Here is a 20,672-nt window from a genome sequence, read left to right as displayed (position 1 = left end):
GATACTCCATACATAGGTCTTGATGAGGAGTATTCTCAGTTTTAGGTCTATATTATTGGATTCTATTATTTTCGACCTTTTATTGAATGCAAGCCTAGCCTGATGTATACGGCTGTCGACCTCGCTCTTAGACCGACCGTCCCATGTTATTTTGCTCCCGAGGTAGACAAACTCCTTGGTGTTCTTTAGTGGGACTCCTGCCATCTCTACTCTCATCTGATGTTGCATTCGGCCTACAATCAGCAGCTTTGTTTTGTCTTTATTTATCTTCATGTTGTAGTTGTTTTGAAGAATGCTTTGCATGGTTGTTAAGGCCTCTTGCAGTTCTTCTTTGCTTTCAGCAACCAAAGCAATAAAGTCAGCAAACCTTATCATATCCACCTTTTGCCCGTGTATCTTTACACCTTTTCTGTGACTCATTCTCTCTCTCAAGTCATCAATCGCACTCTGTATATAAGCATTAAAAAGAACAGGTGACAGAGAGCATCCCTGTCTCACCCCTTGTCTTATACTAGCTTCTTTTGTTTCATTGTCACATCTAATTATAGCGGCCTCATTCTTGTATAGCGCCTGGATTATTCGTCTATCTCTATATTTTATGTCAATTCTCTTCAGAATCTCGAAAAGTCTTTTCCATTCTACTTTGTCGAAAGCCTTCTCCAGGTCTATGAATGCGATGAATGTGTTTTGGTTTCTTTTTATTCTTTTTTATAGTAGTATTCGTAGCGACAATATTGCTTCTCTGGTTCCTACACCTCTTCTAAAGCCATACTGGTCTCCGGAAAGGATGTTCTCTACTTTTGGTTCGATTCTTTTCAGAATGATATTAGTCAATATTTTGTTATAGGTAAGTTATTCAGGAGTACAATAATAAGGGTATAGTAAATATCATAATAAACTGAGTATGAACGATATATAAGCAGGTACAATACTAGTTGTCTTAGAGAGTTCTGTTGTATAAAAGGAATTCAATAATAATTGTATATAATAACAATAATGCAAAATAAAAAAAAATACTATAAAGGCAGTTACTAAGCTATGTGTAGTAACTTAGTTGATATTTATAAAATTAAACATTAACAGTTTGTTGTGAAGCATGTTTTTTTAAAGCAAACCTATATTACGCCAGAATGGGTATTTTACAGAAAATAGATAAATTATACAGCGATAAAAGACGTACGCGAAGAAGTCTGATAGATTTAAAGATATGCCAATAGTTGTACGATGGAGTTTGATTAGTGTATTATGGTAATATAATACCGTAGCTAAGGTAAGTTTGTTAACATATATATAAATGACTCATGTCAATGCTGCAGGCACAATAACTGTCAGCTAATGATACTCCTCGCGTCATACTTTTGGAGCAATATTGACAGACACAATGCCATTGCAATAAAACATAAAGATATTGTGGGCAATTTTAATGACTGCTAGAATATGCAATACTTTAAAAATTTATTTAATTGTTAAATATACAGATTTTCTAAAGTCAATAATATGTAGATGATTACAAAAGAACACAGTTTTGTTAACTCTATATTTATATAAATTAAAATAGGTGCCAGTTTTGTTACTTACGTTCGTAAAATGGCAACACTTAGATTTCATCATAAACGGATGAATTATTTTCTTTTCTGTAAAATCTATGGACATCATTTTTCCGAACGCTTCCTGTCAATTTTTGTTGGTTATGTTATTTGGCTTTACTTTTATCAATTTGTAAAACTTGGACGAAAACAATCAATCCTTCTCTCAAGAAATCCTTCAATCTTATCATAAAGTCAAAGCGAAACAGAACTGCCAGAGCAGTTATCTACCATACGCAAAAGCATGGATTCCATCGTCATCAAGATAGAACCAGGCACAAGTGCGGAAGAGAGTGTTCCTGTGATACTTACGGAAATCGATATAGACTATCCTTTTATCAAAAAAGAATGTCCAGAATCCATTACCCACAACAATTCAGGTATCTAATTGTCGTTTTTTTTATAAATAACTGTTATACAAACGCAAAATAGAATCGTAAATATAACTGCAGTTTTTGCTTGACTACATCGACATTCTCATACCCAAATTTCATTCCTACGTACGCTATTCTGTTGGGTTACTGTTTATAAGGAACATGTAACAGAGCAATAACAAATAATGCATAGAAACAAGATAAATAGTACAAAAAATAAAATTGAGGTCATCAATTCACTTAAAAAGTATTGTCGGCGTGCGTTTAGTATTGGATACAAAATAAATTCTTATATTTAATGACATTAGAATATATATAGATATACGCGCTCTAGAAATGCAATGTGTCAAGCCAGAAGCCAGACAATTGTATTGCTTTCGCTTTCGTAGTTTGATGAGAATATGTTTTCATTTCTGGGCAAACACAAGCAAAGAAACAAGATGTCATTCGTAAACACACGAATTATTTTATTATTATTAACAAATACAATTTTCAGTGGCATTAGAGAAAGTGAGATGACGAACGTTGCAACAAATGAGTTTAAGAACAACCTAATAGCAGTAGTTCGTCTCACTTAGTATTCCGTGTTCGTCTTACTGTGTAAGCGAGTAGTAGTAGTATGTAGTGTTCGACACAATTAAAAAACGCGGCCCGGTATAATATATACGCACATATTCTTTGACTGTCGACCTTCTTCACACACGAACAACGTTTTAGTTAAGAATTTATTGGAAGCACAAGAGTTTTTGTTATTTACCACATTATATCTTGAGTTTGAGAGACAATAACGTGTCTATACGTATTGTAACGTTGGGAAGTAGAAAAGAATTTAACTAAATGATAGTTAACGTGGGCCATCAATATCTTAACATCACCTAAAGAGTAGTAACTAATACTGATTATTATTTTGGCTTGATATTGGTTTGTATTGGATCGAGGAGTAAAAACCTGAGAAAAATAAGCTATCTCTATAGCTTGCCACTCCAACTGACCTATGGCAGAGGTGTTGGTTATCTAATAGATGGTTACTGTAGCGGTGGTGCCCATACCCGTCTCCCAAACTGGATCGGACTCAGACATGTCATTCCCCTTTAAGAAAATGAGCTCAAAATTAACCAACACATAAAACATGAATTTAATATTCTTGGTTGCATAACTGTTTGCTATCTGCAAATCCTTGTTTGTGCTGATATGTGATTGCACACATATACTGGTGAAGAAGAATCCGTGGAACCGAGATATTGTCTGTTTAGTTTGACTTTGACTCTTATTAAACACCTTCACTGCAGACAATATTTCTTCGCAGATGCAAGTGTTTGCTAGTGTCTGGTTCATAATGAAGCCCTTGTTCGCAGTTTCCTAGAACATAGCGCCATTATTCGACCCCTTCTGAACAAAACTGCATCGTAGAAATAGAAAAGGTACAAAAGAGGTTAATGCGTTATCTATATATAAGATTATATATGTACTATCCATCCTTGTTCTTAGAAGGAATGCTCGATTTAAACACCTTAGAAGCACGCCGAAAAACAATTTTTTAAACTGATCACCTGAACTATGCTTATTGCACATAATATATATTAAAAGTGGTTCCCTAATGAGTATACTTGTAGAAGATCCCATGCAATTTTTATATTCAGAATGCGCTAATCAACAGAGAGATCTAACTGCTTAATCCAACTGCATCGATTCGACATATGTCTTTATATATTGGTGCATAACTGTTTTATGGAGAACATGAATAAATAAATATATAACCCATGGCTGTTCCAACAGAATTTATATCGGGAATACTGCGTATCTGCAGCCTTAATTCTAGGAGGGATGTTGCAACACTGCTGATAGTTTATAAGCTTCTTAACACTTTATTTTCAAAACCAGACATTCAGCATGAAATATGATTCCTTTTCCCGGATAATTTCACGATAGGCCGCCAACACATGCTTCTGATTCTTCCCAGGTCCATAACTTACTTACCTGACTGTATAATCTCTGTTATTGGTTCCACTATATCAGTAACTGTTTTCTCTTAACAGATAAAATGAGTTCAACGGAACCTTCAAATCTTGAGGAAGTCACCACCAAAGCCATTGAATGTTCATTTACTAAAATTGATATTGAGGTCCCTGGTATTAAAAAGGAATTCCCTGAGCCCTCTGAAAAAATTCTTCAAACAGCTGGTAAGCTAAATTACATTAATAAAAACACACGCTTCCAGTACTCTTCGAATGAAGGTACAGGCTTATATTAAAAATATAATCAACCAAAAAACCATCCCGTATTAATTGCAAAGATTGGGGAAAGGGCTTTAACGCATTGGAACTAACCTTTAAGAAGTGATTGTAACTCTGATTAAATGCATAGTGCCTAATTGCTGACCCTGTGCGCCCCACTGTTGAGTTTAGCAGCCATCTCTGGTGTTCAGTCCCAATATACCTGAAAAAACCCTTGAATCTGTCCAGAAACGGGAGGTTTTTTTTATAGATTCCGCTATTTTAAAAATCGGATAGCCATCTTTAGAGCCCAGGCCTTGGGTAGGTATTTTGTCCTTGTTCCACCGTTATTACAATCGAAGATGCTTAGAGGACCTAGCTACATTGATCTATTCAACACCGGCGAATACTCGGGAAACACGCCAAACGCGCGCCCAACATATTTTCATGGTTGAAATTTTTTACATTAGAACGGGTCGCATCTGTATTACCTCCCACATACAACATGGGTATCTTCAAGACCTGTTAACTTCTTTTCCTCTCCTCAAAAAGAACTTCCACATAGCATCCCCAGAGATGACATATACCCTGAGGGAAATAATTTTCATCATGTGTGGAGTTAATTTAAAAAAAAAATCGCGTTTGTTTTGAATTTGTGTGTCATTTGAAAAATTAGAACTGATTGTATAAAAAAAACACGCAGGATATAAAGTATCTACCTGTAATATAATATTTTAACAGCAAATTTTATAAATTTTAATTTTCAAAGTATTAGCTTTTTGCATTTTACTAACGGCGTTCATTCGAATGGTAAGTTTCTGATCGTAATCCTATTTGTAAACAAAAAAATGTTATTTATAGACACGGATTCTGAGGCAAGACGAGCTAAACGCGCCGAGTACATGCGCAAATATCGCAACCAGCAACCAACCAACGAACGTCGAGCTTTACAAGCTCAACAAAAGAGAGAATTTCGAAAACTGAAGCGACAACAAGAAACTGATGAGGAAGCCGCTCGACGTCGGGCTGTAAACGCTCAACAGAAGAGAGAATTTCGACGACGTTCTCAAGCAGCCCAAGATCAAAACAAAGGAGAGGAATTGAAAAACAAGACGAAGCCTAGGGATAAAATATACTCTTGTCCTAATTGTAATTATACCTGCTCTTATAAGTCTTCGATAAAACAGCACTTCCGCACGCATACTGGGATAAAACCTTTTTCTTGTTCCAACTGTAACTACTCATGTTATACAATGGGACATCTAAAACGTCACATGTTTACCCACAGTGGAGAAAAACCTTTTACATGTTCCACCTGCAATTTTTCATGTTCTACAAAGCAACATCTAAAAATTCATATATTGAGCCACAGTGGAGAAAAACCCTTTTCATGTCTCGCCTGCAACTATTCATGCTACACAAAGGGAAATCTTAAAAGTCACATGTTTACTCACACTGGAGAAAAACCTTTTTCGTGTACCGAGTGCAACTATACGTGTTCTTCAAAAAGATACCTAAACATGCACATGTTTACCCACAGTGGAGAAAAACCTTTTTCATGCCCCGACTGTAACTATGCTTGTTATCGGAAGGGAGATCTAAAAACTCACATGTTTACCCACACTGGGGTAAAACCCTTTTCATGTTCCGATTGCAACTATTCATGTTCAACAAGGAGATGTCTAAAAACTCACATGTTTACCCACAGTGATGTAAAACCTTTTTCTTGTCCCGGCTGCAACTTTTCATGTTGTACTAAGGAACATCTGAAAATTCACATGTTTACCCACACTGGAGAAAAACCTTATTCTTGTCCTGACTGCAATAATTCATTTTCACAAAAGTCATCTTTAAAGCGTCACATGCTGACTCACAGTGGACCAAAACCTGATCCGTGTGTTACTGTTCAAATTCAGTAATGTTTACCTTGCAAGCATATGCGAACTCATTCACAGAATCGCTCTAAAGTAAAGAATTCTCTGATAGGTTCTGATTTTAAAATGAACAATTAACATTATTGGTAAAATTTTTGTTGTTTGTTTTTGGGGTGTTATGCCGTGTTGCGCTAACTCCTTCTTTAGCCGACGTTTCGGACAGCGTTGCAGTGTCCATCATCAGGGCAGATCCGGTAGATCCGAAGATGTGATGATCTTCGGATCTACCGGATCTGCCCTGATGATGGACACTGCAACGCTGTCCGAAACGTCGGCTAAAGAAGGAGTTAGCGCAACACGGCATAACACTCCAAAAACAAACAACAAAAATGCTTTTGGCCGTGAGAATCTAAAAACTTACCATTATTGGTAAAAACTTATAATATATTAATTTGCAACATTCATTTTAAAATGTTCAATTTGTTGGAATAACTTTTTGAGGTTATACACATTAATGTAGTATTTAATCATTATAGCAGAAAACCATATTAGTAAATTTTAAATAAACATAAAATACAGAAATTTAAAAAAAGACAATTGCATCTAGGTGGAAGGAATTTTCAGTGTTGCCCTGGTATTAGACCACCAATCAGATTGAAACGTTTGCTTGAAATGGATTTAGCCGTGTTTTTTTAACAGATTTTCATAGCCAAGCGTATAATATATAAATAGATAAACAAAATAAATTTATGTTATAAGTAAGGTAACACAATTATAACTCATGACTTATGAAGATTACAGCCAGTTCCATGTATGATATTTGTATTCTGTAAGTATACATGTTTTAAATTGTGTCGGAACTGATTTGTAGAGGTTTATAGCTTCTTATATATAGTTTATATTCAAAGGATATCTCGTTCTAGTATTGCGAATATTTTGTGAGAAAGAAAATGTATTTTTGTGGTTGTAAAGGAAAGTAAGTTTATGGTTTGAATATAATCTTCATGTTTATTTTTATAATTATGCTAACAAACTTACTTTGACTACTTCATTCATACTTTTTCACGTGCACCTTTTATTGCTGTATTAATTTAGCTGTTAAGATGTTCTTAAAACACTCAATCTGGCGTAGTAAAATATTGCTAAATGCAAACATGCTTTGCAATGAACTTTTCATGTTTATTTTTACAAATATCAACAAATTTACAGCACATTGCTCTGTAACTACTTTCATAGTACCTTAAGAACTTATTTTGTACTCTTGTTATGATGTACAATTATTGAACTCCTTTGTACAACAGAACTCTTCATGATAATTTGTATTATACCTGCTGATATCGTTCATATGTTATGTATTATACACTTATTATTGTACTACTGAACATCTCACATATTACAATGTGTACAAGTAAAAGCGTTAAAGGCGCGAATAAAAAAATAAACATTATTTGTATTTTCAACACTGTAATTTGGGTGCTGGTATTACTTCATTAAGTATTAATTAATTCATTTATATGTGTAGATCTATATTATATCTGTATTATAATAAAAGCTGTTTGCTTCTTACAAATAAATAAATAATAATTAACATATTCAATTTGAAATGTAGGTCAAGACGCTTCGTGTATTATTCATTTTTAAAAGTAAGATAAAAAACTTTGTTGTAATAAGTTCGTGTGCAGGCACAAAGAATAATAAAATAAACTTAATAATTGTTTGTGTAATAAATTTTGTTCTTATAATTAATAATTGATGTTTAGAGAATGTGGGCTTAAAATTTGGAAAAGACAAAAGGTTTAAGTAAGTTTTGTTATACTACGATTTTATTGTAAATTAATCAATAGTTATAAGTGTTAAAACTCAGAAACGAGTCCCTGTACGATCAAAGGAGTTCCACGGTGTGGTAGCCCTCTATCCCCCATCCTCGAAGAAGGTTACCGTTATTACCTGGAAGGCGTGCTTTTGACGATAAAAGGGCTGGAAATTTCGCCTCATAGAAAGTTCTACAAACGTCCAGAATATTCGAGAACATCCTGAAACATTCTGGAATGTTCGGGAATAATGTGGAAAGTCCCGGAACATCCAAGATCACAATGAATTAAAAACGGGATTACAGGCCGTTTTCTGATAAAATTTTAGAAAATTCGTAATCTATACAATACATTGGTAACCCTAAATAGTATAAAACAAAGTCATTATCCGCGTTTGTTTGTGAGCATAGTTCATTTAAACTATGCAACGAATTGTTTGATAGGGTTCTCACTATCATTTATTGAAAGTAGAGGATAGTCGAGCAACACCGGATACACGTCAGCTAGTTAATAATATAAAAGGAGAACGTTGGTAGTTTTATGGATTTTCCAAAGAGTCACTATTAGTCTTATAACTTCTTGAGACCCTGGGCACGCTATATTGCCCCTCTGCTATTACATTTCCCCGACTTGTAAACCCTGCTTTCAATTTATTTCGAATAGCAAAATTTGTGCCTATTGTTAATAATAATAATATCTTAAGTATGTATCTACTAATAAGTTAAGAAGAAATGAATTTTGCTTATTTGTATCACTTATAAAATCATATGGACTAAATTCAACTCGAATTTTAAACTACACTTGTAGCATGAAAATGGTCAGCAGATGAATCCACGACTGAAAGTTAACTGTTACATTCTTAACACAAAAGTGGTTTAAAGTTTACAGTGAATATGTAGTCTCCAGCTATTTTTACCTTATTAATTGTAAGTAGTACATATACGTTGTTTATTGCTGAAAACATTTCTATTATTCTTAACATAATTAATTAATTTTTTACTTGATTTTCTTATAGCGACTTTAAAACGAATTGTAATCTTTTTTATGATTTGAATGAATAAATAAAAATAAAACAAATTCAAATTTCAGTATATTTCCATTATTTATTAATTTTCAGAAGAAGGTACGGCATTTTCTATGGTTGCGTTATAGCATTATCCAACATAGCATCATATCAAAGCAATAACTTAATAACTAGATATCGTATTGTTCTATTTTAACCAGCCTGGAGAACGTATTAACTTATTTATCATGGTCTCTATAAAACGGTTATTCACAAATAGGTACTTAAAGAAATTAAATTACTGTACCCATATAAAATCCATTAGAAGAGAGCAGAAATTTTGTAATACACAAGGTTTCTGGGAGTAGAGTGCGCTAACTTCGGGAAATGATTAAAAGTGATTATAAAGTGATAGAAGTGCGTAGAATGTAAGTAAAAAAAAATACTAAACTTTTTTGAAATTCCAAGCTTTTAGGGTATTATTCAGGTAAAATAACAATAAAATAAAACATTATGTTTATTTGGGCATAATTACTGTAAAAATGTCTGGTTTTACCCACGAACGTCAGATATTCACAAGGTTTACAGGATACATGATGTAAATACACAAGGAAAGTGGACATTGTGAGAGTTTTTTTAAATAAGTCAAAAGCAATGACGTTAGTGAAGTGAATAAATGTTAAATAAGTTTGTCATTTAAAGTGAAACTACATTTTGTTAATTTTAGTTAAGTTTTATTTTTGAATTTGTTTTAAAAAATACGATATTGTAGCATAATTGTAAATAAAAAACTATCGGCCTAATTCTTACGTGGCCTATTGTTTACGTGCGGTTTCAATGGATACGAGCCAATCACAACGTTGCCACCTCGTGCTCGGCAAGTTCACAGCAAATTTATCGGGTAAGTTTGTACCCCTAAAGAATTTTTTAAGAATTCACTAAGGGAAAAAAATGGAATTTCGGAAAAGGTTAATAATATTTTGTACTCCTGCCATCACGTAAAATCACCTCCCGAAGTTAGAACACTTGCACTCCGGACACCGTGTATAAACTGTATATTAGGGGTGGCCACATTTTTCCAGAAGCGATTAGTTGATGGTGTAAATTTGTGGAGATCGACTGATATATAGGCTAACCATATTTTTTTTATCTTAAAGCGGGACGATTTCTAAAAAAAATTTACTCCCATCTAGACAGGGAAACTTTACAGTTATGTGACAGACATAGCAACATTTGAACAGTTTTATTGTCAAAATTAAATAAAGAAGACAAACATTAATTTTTACAGCGGAGAGTAACCATTATCGATTTCTGACTCTACTTATTCATGTTAACAAACGTTGGATTGAACACACTCTGTATTCACGGCAGAGATAAACCATTCTCGTGCTCTGCAGTTCTCTAAATCAGCCGAGAAACTGAGAACTGAGGCCTTTTGGTGAGGCACACTAATATTTTTGTTGCGGCCCGTAAGCGCCACAAAAAAAATACATTCATATTGGGAAAATAGTTTTTTGTCACAGTATGATCGATACATTTTAAAGTTAGTTTTATTTATCTTATAAAATCATCTTCGTTTTCCATGCGCAGTTATAAAAAAATTGTTCAATGGCACTGGTGATGAACTGGTGAAAAAATGAATTGACCTATCGGCACGTTCACAAATGAGCTTACAAGTAGAAATGTATAAGTGCACTCGGAACACAAGAATGGTTTCCTTTTAGCAGATAAGTCCGAAACTCTGATATCATGTTGCGTTGCAGAATACAAGACTGATTTAACTTAAGAGTGATTAATCATAAGAATTCATAAGCTTTAATAAAAGGTTACACGCGATTCAAGCGAATGGTTTTCTCCCAAATTTTGCAGCATATGGACTAAATGCATCTCGGATTTTAAACTACACTTGGAGCATGAGAATGGTTTCTCTCGCAGATGAATACGAAACGGGCTTATACTTTAGAGGGAACATGTGTCCGAATAACCAGCTCAAATTATTATTACACACGGAACATGCAAATGATTTTCTTATGAATTTTTGGATTCACCTATTTTAATTCGCTAATTAACCAAGCTCTTCATACTCTAAATGATATTTATCTAAACTCAAACATTGACATTTTTTCGGATTCACTGCCCAAATTCAAACGTGGCATCGTGTCAATAATATAAAATGTACAATGCGCGCGCACACACACACACACACACAGACACACACACACATACACACACAAACACATATACATTGCACACACACACACACACACACAGATATACATTGCACACAGACACCTATATACTACACAAGTCACCTGGTAATTAATTAATAAAAATACCACAGAAACATATTATAGGTACCCAATATGAAATATCCTCATGTTCTGTTGCTTTCTATAATATAAAATTATAATAAATACATAAAAATCGTAAAAAAAGGTATTTTAATATTAAAATTGTTGTAATTGAGTACCATCACCTATTATTTTATTTATTTATTTGAGGAACATAAACAGTCTTAGTAATACAATATGAATAAGAGGATAACAAAAGATAATAATACGAATGTATGTTATAATAATACGAATTATCACAGACTTTTGTGACACTTCTGGTGAAAATGTCGAAAATAGATTTTTGTCTTGACACATATGTTCACTGGCACCTGTGTCCACCAACCACTTTGACTGTTGATACAGTTCTTTAGGTATTTGTTGTACTACAAACGCATTTTTCTCCTTTCCTTTCTTATGCCAGCACTCACTCTTGTCGTGCCCAACTTTATTGCAATAAAAACACTTTTTTTCACTTTTGTTTGGAAAGTTACGATGGTTATTCTTCACATGACTCGTACACTCCCATATTATAATTTCCCATCTTATTACATTTGAAACACTTTATATTCCTTTTATTTGGAGCAGTTTTCTTTACCATAAACGCAGATGACGGCGATGCGAGTTCAGCCTTTTCCCTTACTCTCTCCTCTTCCTCTAACAAACGCGCGACAAGGTTATCATAGGTTTGTTTGTTATCTGGCGCAGACTCCCATGCTGATATGAAATGTTTGTAGATATCTGGCAATGACACCAATACCTTCGTAATTATGAATTTTTAGGAAATTTCTTCACCCATTTGTTTGAGTTGATTTTGTAACTCCTGTATTTTTGACAGGAAGACTGACATCTCCATTCCTTCTTCATATTTATATTGGAAAAATCTTTGCTGGATTATGTGAATACTTGTTTCACTTTTTTGTTCAAAAATGCTCGTTGACTTTCGCCACATCTATGCAGCAGTAGTGCAAGATAATATAATTTATGTAACATCACTTCCTCGGTCATCCTGGTCACTAACATTGTTTGAGCCGTAGCATTTTGTGTCTCCCATGCTTTCTGTTCCTCGGAGCCTTGCCCTTTTACAACTTTGCCTTCAACGACATTAATTAAATTTTAACCCCGTAACAACACCATTGTTTGAAACTTCCAAACATTCCAGTTTTTTATTCCTTCCAGTTTGATAACTGTATTATTTCCGTCCATCGTGTCTTTTAATTCCTTTCTTACTAGTTTTTCCTTCCTTGCAGCCGAATGTAGCAAGTATTTTTCTCCTTCCCGGCAACTTAACCTCCAACGCCAACACGCGTGTGGTGTGAGGTTTATTTTCGTTTCTCCGGTAATTGTTTTCAACTAGTCACTTCACTGTACTTTTATTTTTGATAGGTATGTGGCCTGTGGTGATCTGGGCCCATAACCTGTTTTAATCTTCTGTGTTTATTAAATTAAAATATAACACTTTTAATAACTGGTTTTATTGACGATGTACGTATTACATGAAAGATGACAGCAGTGTACAGAGCATAGAGAAAAAAAAAAACAAAACCAAATGGGTTGCCACACACAACATGTTGCCAACTTTTAAACTAACATTATTATTATAGAAAATAATGTATTACTTATTAAATGGCTAGTTTATTAGAATATATATTTTTTGAACTAAACACAAAATAAAAACCTATTTTAGTATCAACGGTCAATATTTTTGGGTAAATGAGGTAAGATAAAAACTAATCTAAAAGCTTTGTAATGTTGGCCGCCAGGTGAAGAATTGACTTTATTTTTTTTTAAATAACTATAAAAATGAATTATTTTCCCTTTTCGGAAACTGAAATACTTGCTTTTCATTTCTATATTCTACAAAGCGTTTTTCTTTCATCTATGGATAAACTTTGTCCAAATTCTTCCTGTCACTTTTTTGTTGGTTATGTTATATGGCGTTACTCCTTTCGTCATTTTGTAAACCTTGAACGAAAACAATGAATCCTTCTCTCAAGAAATCCTTCAGTCTCATTATAAAGACGTATAAACGGAACATCCAGATCCTTACGTAAAATCATGGATTCCACCGCCATCAAGTTAGAACCAGGCACAAGTTCGGAAGAGAGTGTTCCTGTGATACTTACGGAAATCGATATAGACTATTCTTTTATCAAAAAAGAAGGTCCACAAACCATTTCCCACAACAATTCAGGTATTTTATTGCCGTTTTTTTTATACATAACTTATACAGACGCAAAATGCAATCGTAAATATAACTGCAGTTTTTGCTTGGCTGCATCGACATGCTCATACCTAGATTTCGATCCTATTCTGCGGGTTTATTGTTATTTACGAATATTTAACAAAGTGATAACAATTAATACACACACATATATATACATAGAAGAAAAATAAAAGCAAGCACATCAATCCATTTACAAAATTAATATTTCTTCATGATTTGAATATTGGATTCAACAATGAAGAATTATATCTCTAAACAGTATAAAATAAAGTCTCTATCGTCGGCCTGTTTGTACGCTTAGTTCTCCTAAGCTACGCAACGGATTTTGATAGGGCTTTCTAATAGAGAAATTCTTTCTGAAGGTTTATGTATATGATACATGCATATTATATTTATTGAAAGTAGAAAAAATCGAGCAACACCAGGTATAGGTCAGTTAGTTGCGTTAACATATATATCCAGCTAACAATAAAAACACCCTAATATAATGGAACTTCCTTCTTCTTCTGGCGTTAGTAAGATTAGATTGTTAATATTAATTTTAGTTGTAAGTTGCTAAATATGTAAATACTCGTATATATGTCGTTAAGATAGTAGTTATAGGCCTTAGTCGTAAGTCACTAGATATAAGTCTTAGAGATAAGTCAGTAGTTCTAGTATTAACTATTTAAGAAATATATTTGTACAGCGCCCTTGAGGTGATTTCTCACGAAAACGGCGCTATATAAATTAGCCAAATATTATTATTATTAATGTAGAGAAGCGTTTAACTAATTGATATTTTACGTCGGTGATTGATAACATAATTTTGCTTAAAGAGCAATAATTATTACTGATTGTTGTTTTGGCTTGACGTTGGTTTTATTCTAATAATATCCCAGCTCCGCCGAGGAATTAAAACCGAATAAAATATTTGGAAATCAATTCAGTCATGCAATCTCATGCCCGTTGTTAGCTATCGATAATCTATATAGTTTTTAGTGTGGTATTTGAAATATTCTTTGTCTTGACATAGCTCCAATTTTTGATATTGCGTTATCTCAGTTGTAAAGGATTCTAACTTCGCTTCACCTTATTCTGAGATGTGATGTGCCAAAGTGTGCAAAAACAATTTATCAAAATCTATTTACCTGATTTTGGGATTGAATCTTTTTTGTAAAGTATTTTAGTTGAACTCGTGGTAATTGAAAGTATTTAATTAGAATGTTGAATAAATTATGAGAAATCGTCTTTTCAAAATATGACACCTCAGAACACGGTAAGGCGAAGTTAGAACTGTATCCAACTAAGTCTATATATATTGTGGTCTTAGAACTATTATAATCCGTTGGGGTTAGGTTCACGAGTTTATGATATTTATTTAATCGATGGTAAACTAAAATCTCTTGTAACTAAATGTTTTGTTTCATAGTTGTGTTGTGAAGGTTGAAGATGTGTTGAAAGTAAACCATGTAATATTTTATATTACATTTATTACAGCAAGGATTATTTAAGTAATCTAGGTGCGGAGTAAGTTATTTTGATTAGCGCGTTAAAACGTAGAGCGTAGTAGACTGATTGATTACCTTCCCGATGTCGCTTACATAACGTGCCAATACGATAACAGCTGCACAACAGAACGTTGCCGAACATTCTGTTTGCTATGGCTACAAATATTGCCACCCGTAACGCTGAGCAACGGCTGAAATTTCCAGTATGTTCTATGACGGCCTAGGTAACTTAGCGCTTGACATTGTGTACTAAGTAGTACTTGACACCGTCCGACTCGAGTGGTGGCGTACCACTACAGTTGTATGAAAGGCAGATCTTTAAGTAGTCGGAGAAACGATAAGTCTGGGACTCAGATACTACACAGGAGTTTATCATTTTATTGTTTTTCAGATAATTTGAAAGAATCTTATGATTTAAGGATTAATAGATATTACGTGTGATATACTTAATTCAGATCTTCGTAAACCATGTCCGTTTGAAATATTTCAAAGCCAAAATAATTGGTTTTTTTTTGTTTCCCCCTGTTGTCGTTCGTGAGTTTATTTTATATGTTTCTCTCGTTGTCGAAGTGATTTAAAGAATTTTGTAAAATTACAACTTTTCTAGCGGGTGCGATGTTTCGAATTATATTAGCAATTTCTTATTGGATTAAAATAATTCCCAATCATTGACCTCCGTTTTTATATAATACAATTTATTTATCGGCCCCAATATTTTATTGTAGTTATTAAGTATGTAAAATAAATTTCAATAAACATTGAACGAACTTGAATCGTTCTAGTCCTCTCTGGGAAAAGGCAGATCATTTTTCTATGCATTGCTCGGTGTGTATTATTGTTTTTTTTTGTTGCAGGTAGTATTAATGTGAAGACTGTTCCAATAAAGGCAGAATCGGGACTGCCAAAAGAATATGGAAGTGGAATTCCTTTTACGGAAATGGACCTAGACCTCATCGATGTTAAAAAGGAATGCTTAAAAAATTCCGCGAGAATTACCCAGACAGCAGGTAGAATCGATTTTTGTCGTTGTTAAAATTCATAATTCATTTAACGTTGTTGATAATTATCTGTGCTTATACTTTATAACTACTATCCGTAATGTTTTTCAGAGTCATTGGCAGACTTGAAGAAGCAACCTAGGGAAAAACGATTCTCTTGTTCCCTATGTAAATACTCCAGTTACATTAGGTCAAAATTAGAAAAACATTTGCGAACCCATAGCGGAGAAAAACCTTTTTCATGTTCTAACTGCAACGTTTCGTGTACTCAAAAAGGTCATTTGAAGAGACACATGCTCACTCACAGTGGGGAAAAACCTTTTTCATGTTCTTACTGTAACTATTCGTGTTCACTAATAGAAAATTTAAAGAAACACATGCTGACTCACAGTGGTGAAAAGAATTTTTTCTGTCCCGACTGCAACTATTCGTGTAATCAAAAGGGATACTTGAAGAAACACATGCTGACTCACCGTGGAAAAAAACCTTATTCATGTTCCAACTGTAACTATTCATGTTCACTAAAGGGGAATTTAACGAGACATTTACTGACTCACAGTGGAGAAAAACCCTTTTCTTGTCCCGACTGCAGCTATTCAAGTTCACGGAATGGAAATTTGAGGACTCACATGCTGACTCACAGTGGAGAAAGGCCTTTTTCTTGTCTCGTCTGCAATTATTCGTGTTCTCAAAAGATAGTTCTGAAGCGTCACATGTTGTTTCACCGGGGAGAAAAACCTTTTTCTTGTCCCGACTGCAATTATTCGTGCACTCAAAAAGGACATTTGAACACACACATGCTGACTCACAGTGGAGAAAAACCTTTTTCATGTTCTAAATGTACCTATGTATGCTCTCAAAAAGGAGGTTTGAAGCGCCACATGCTGGCTCACCGTTGAGAAAAACCTTTTTAATGTTCCAACTGCAACTATTCAAGTTCACGAAAGGGAAATTTGAAGGTACACGTGCTGATTCACAGTCGAGAAAAACCTTCATCGTGTAGTAGCTGTAGCTATTCAATTTCATAAAAGAATTGAGGAGTCATCTGCTAACTTATGGATGAGAAAATCCTTTGTTATATTCGAACAAAATTACTTACGCCAACCAAAAATATTTTTTTTCACCGAGAATCTGATTGCGTGAAATGAAAACCTTCTTACATTCGATGGTCTGAAATTATATTTTGTATATATATTCATTTCCAGTAAAACAGTATTCGATAATTCACAAGTCTATGTTTAAATTCTATTTATTCTGGGTTCTTACAGATGTGCTCACTCACATTGTTACGGGATAAATCAAATAGCCTGTTGTTTTATTATTTGGTGTGGTCGTCTTACATCAGGCAATACTGTGGAAGAGCTGTTCGGAGTTGTCTGATACGTCAGTATTATTATATTCAGTATTCGAGTATCGGCGCTTGCAGTCTGATGGACGGGAAGAGGAACTCCGTGGGTTGGCGTCGACACAGATTTGTGAGATTCTACCATCATGCATTAATTCCTTTAGATTAATTTTAGGATATTGGTTTGGGTACTGTAATTAATAATTTTTGTTCCATCATTACAATATGGAACTGGCTTCCAAATTAATATCTCGTAATGATATTCAAAATTAAAATTATTGTTTGTTTACCCACAATTTTTAACTTATATTTAAATCCATGACTGGTTATTTTTAATATAAAAAGAAGACCGACCCACTAATTTTTCTCAGAGGTTAGAATCACCACACACCCTGGGATTATTTCTCTTTGTTAATTTTGAGTCTCATGCTATATTGTTATACAATTAATTACATTTCTATTTTATGAATCTTTTATTTCAGATTTCTATCCTTATTCTCTACACAAGTAGCATTAAATTAACTGTTATATTGGCGTCGTACGCGTCATGTTCATAATAGCATTAAAAAAAATTTAATGTTACAAAATATGAACAAAAAGTTGGGAATTACAACTTGATTATATTGTGTAATAATTACATAATATTAGAATACTTCAATTTCCACGCGGAAAATGGATTTCCATAAAGGAGTAATTTTATGATTATGAGAGATAATCTTACAAAACTCTCATAAATTTTCATGTTCTTTCTTTGATTCTTATTGTTTTAAGTTAAATGCTAGTTTTTATTTATTTATATGTATTGTTTGTTTAACGCTCGTGCCATTGGCACTGACTGCCAGCTCACAGCATTGATCGACGTAAATTGCCGGTTTCCTCTTGAATTTACGAATTTCGTCAGACAACTGACTGATTGTGCCAATTACTTCCCTGTTTATTAAGCTGTGTACAATGTATACACACTCTGCACGTGTTTACAGGATTAGATATTCTTATCTCTGAAAAGGAATTCATCGATCATAGTGCCCAAATTTTATTACTCAAGTCCCACGGGTGTGAGTAACAGCACACTCGAAGGTGATAGAAAAATATCAAAGATGAATCATCTTATAATTATGTGACAACAGATAAAACATTATTTTAATCACAACATTTTTGGTAATAAGCCTCTGTTGTACGAAACAATCGTCAGTGAAAAATCACGGAAATAAAATATTATTACTTTATTTTATTTATTTCAAAGAAATTTACATTTGACGATATATTTTGAATTTTATTTCAACCGTCATGCTAGCGATGCCCCTGTGTAATGGCGGGTGAAGTTTACAGATTTAATAATATTCATAATAGTTAGTAAATTAAATTATACAATTCCGATTCGGTTTATATTTTATGTGATAAATAATTAATTAAACATTGACAAGTTGTATTTTTTATATGAATTAAATCGATTAAGGAATGTGAGAGATGTGTGAAAGGAGATTAGGGGGTTAAAGTGTAGAACGTATGGGTGTTGAATTTTGAAATGTATTGCAGATGTTAGGATCCATAGAGTTATTTGTGTTTTGAAAGTGCGGAGCGGAATTTCTTTTTTTAGGATATCAAGGAGAAGTTTGAAAGTTTTGGAAGCTAGGTAGGTGAGTTGTCTTTGTGCTGATGTAGTATGAGGTTTAGGTATATTGTATTGTCGTTTGGTTATATTTCTGGTGGTATGATTGTGTTGTAAGATTGTTTTTTCATTGTATTTGTACCAGAAATGGAGTTGACAATGTTACATTTAGATTTCTGACAAATACCATAAGCTTTTACAAACACCCAATACATTAAAGGTCAGACACGTGGAAAGATGAGTTCATATAATTTACAAGTACCTAGCTACATTTGTAAAGCGAAAATTTATTCTCTTTTGTATGAATCCGAACATGTACATTCAAGTCTGATTTGTTGGCGCACGAGTACGGGCAATATATACAGGAGCATGGCCTTTCTTTTGTATGAGTCTGACTTATTCGAACACAAAAAGCTGCACAAAGAATTGAGAATGGCTTTTCTCCGCTGTGAATACGCAAATGTCTTCTCAAAGCCGACCTGTCTGAACAGACAAATGAACAAAGGGAACATAAAAAAGGTTTTTCGCCTGTGTGAGTGCGTACATGTTTCTTTAAAGATTGCTTTTCAGAACATGTGTAACTGCAAAGTGAACAAGAAAATGGCTTTTCGCGTGTGTGAACTAATAAATGTCTGTTCCATGCGGGTTTATCTGAAAACGATTTCGTGCAATAAGTACAAGTGAAGGGTTTTTCTTTTGTATGAGTACGCAAATGCATAATTAAGTAAGACTTGCTCGAGCAAGTATAAGCGCAGTAAGAACATGAGAATGGTTTTTCACCGGTGTGAGTACGAATATGGTTCCTTAACGCGGTCTTTCCTGAACTGGAATAAATGCAGTACGCACACGGGAATGGCTTTCGACCAGAATGAACCAGTAAATGTCTATTCAATGCGGACTTATCTGAAAATGAATAACTACAGTCTGAACACGAGAATGGCTTTTCGCCTGTATGAATCCGGAGGTGTCTTTTCAAGACGGACCTCTCCGCGCTTGTATAGTTACAGTACGAACACGAGAATGGTTTTTCTTTTGTATGAGTTCTTATGTGGACTAACAAGACAGTCTTAGAAGAAAGCCTCTGACTGCATTCGGTGCTTGGAAATGTTTTTTTAGGAGATTTGGGTTCCTTTCCGGAGCAATTTCTTTTTGTTGTACTGTTCTTCGTTCTCAAGGTTGCAGCTAGAACAGAAAACACCATAACATGAGCTTAAAAAAATGGTTCTTTTTATTAGGTAGCTTGCATATTATTTAAGCACCAACTCGATTTGTCATCACCCTCATACACAATGTGAAAGGGTGGTGACCCCGTAGCCAAATTGTCCACAGAGGACTTACATCGTTTATTCTATCTGTAAATTCAATGACAAATGTCATAACTACAAGTCGTAGTACTGTATTTATTTATAGAGAAATGCTCAAATGACTTTTTTTTGTGAAGAATATTTATTTAGGACGAAAACATTATAAAGCTAAAGAAAATTTTCATATGTATTCATTATATTATAAATATTTTTTAAAAACTCTAGAGAGAAAGAACCATTTATCTGAATATAAGTAGCTATCCTAGAGCACTTGAGGTGAAATGACACTAAAGTACGCTATAAAAAAATACATAAATTCTTTATTCCATAATTTGGGGAGGTGAGTGCAATCCCACACATCCCATAAAGGGTATAAGTATAAATAATGTTTACAAAAATAAAGAAAATAGATTAAAAATAAAAAAAAATTAAATAAAAAATGAGATAAAAACAGAGAAGCACGGGAATCCATCGGATCTAAGATTGTGGGAGCAAATATCTTTCTCCA

The 20,672-nt window shown here is 33.8% G+C and overlaps 1 protein-coding gene and 1 long non-coding RNA gene across 2 annotated transcripts; both read left to right on the top strand.

Annotated features, from left to right (window-relative positions):
• Nucleotides 1-1,679: 1,679 nt before the first annotated feature.
• LOC149408468 (uncharacterized) lies at nucleotides 1,680-6,120 on the top strand. The gene is made up of 3 exons (XM_089650603.1): nucleotides 1,680-1,966; nucleotides 3,997-4,140; nucleotides 5,035-6,120. The coding sequence occupies exons 1-3, from the start codon at nucleotides 1,831-1,833 to the stop codon at nucleotides 6,090-6,092; spliced, it is 1,338 nt and encodes a 445-aa protein (XP_089506729.1). The 5' UTR covers nucleotides 1,680-1,830; the 3' UTR covers nucleotides 6,093-6,120.
• A 7,006-nt stretch (nucleotides 6,121-13,126) lies between these two features.
• On the top strand, nucleotides 13,127-17,638 carry LOC149408467 (uncharacterized). The gene is made up of 3 exons (XR_016305579.1): nucleotides 13,127-13,385; nucleotides 15,763-15,915; nucleotides 16,018-17,638. It is a non-coding gene; the product is annotated as an uncharacterized LOC149408467 (long non-coding RNA).
• The last annotated feature ends 3,034 nt before the right edge of the window (nucleotides 17,639-20,672 follow it).

This window comes from Hesperophylax consimilis, unplaced genomic scaffold, assembly GCF_061612785.1.
Source record: "Hesperophylax consimilis isolate HC1 unplaced genomic scaffold, BYU_Hcon_1.0 scaffold_264, whole genome shotgun sequence".
Classification (NCBI taxonomy): domain Eukaryota; kingdom Metazoa; phylum Arthropoda; class Insecta; order Trichoptera; family Limnephilidae; genus Hesperophylax; species Hesperophylax consimilis.
Note: the sequence above shows the minus strand (reverse complement) of the source record. Positions and strands in the feature narration are given on the sequence as shown.

What these genes read in the sequence shown, in the direction of transcription:
- LOC149408468 (XM_089650603.1), top strand. Translation starts at nt 1,831, where the DNA reads ATGGATTCCATCGTCATCAAGATAGAACCAGGCACAAGTGCGGAAGAG. An exon ending in CATTACCCACAACAATTCAG is followed by an intron (nt 1,967 to 3,996) that starts GTATCTAATTGT and finishes TTCTCTTAACAG; the next exon opens with ATAAAATGAGTTCAACGGAA. An exon ending in AAAAATTCTTCAAACAGCTG is followed by an intron (nt 4,141 to 5,034) that starts GTAAGCTAAATT and finishes TGTTATTTATAG; the next exon opens with ACACGGATTCTGAGGCAAGA.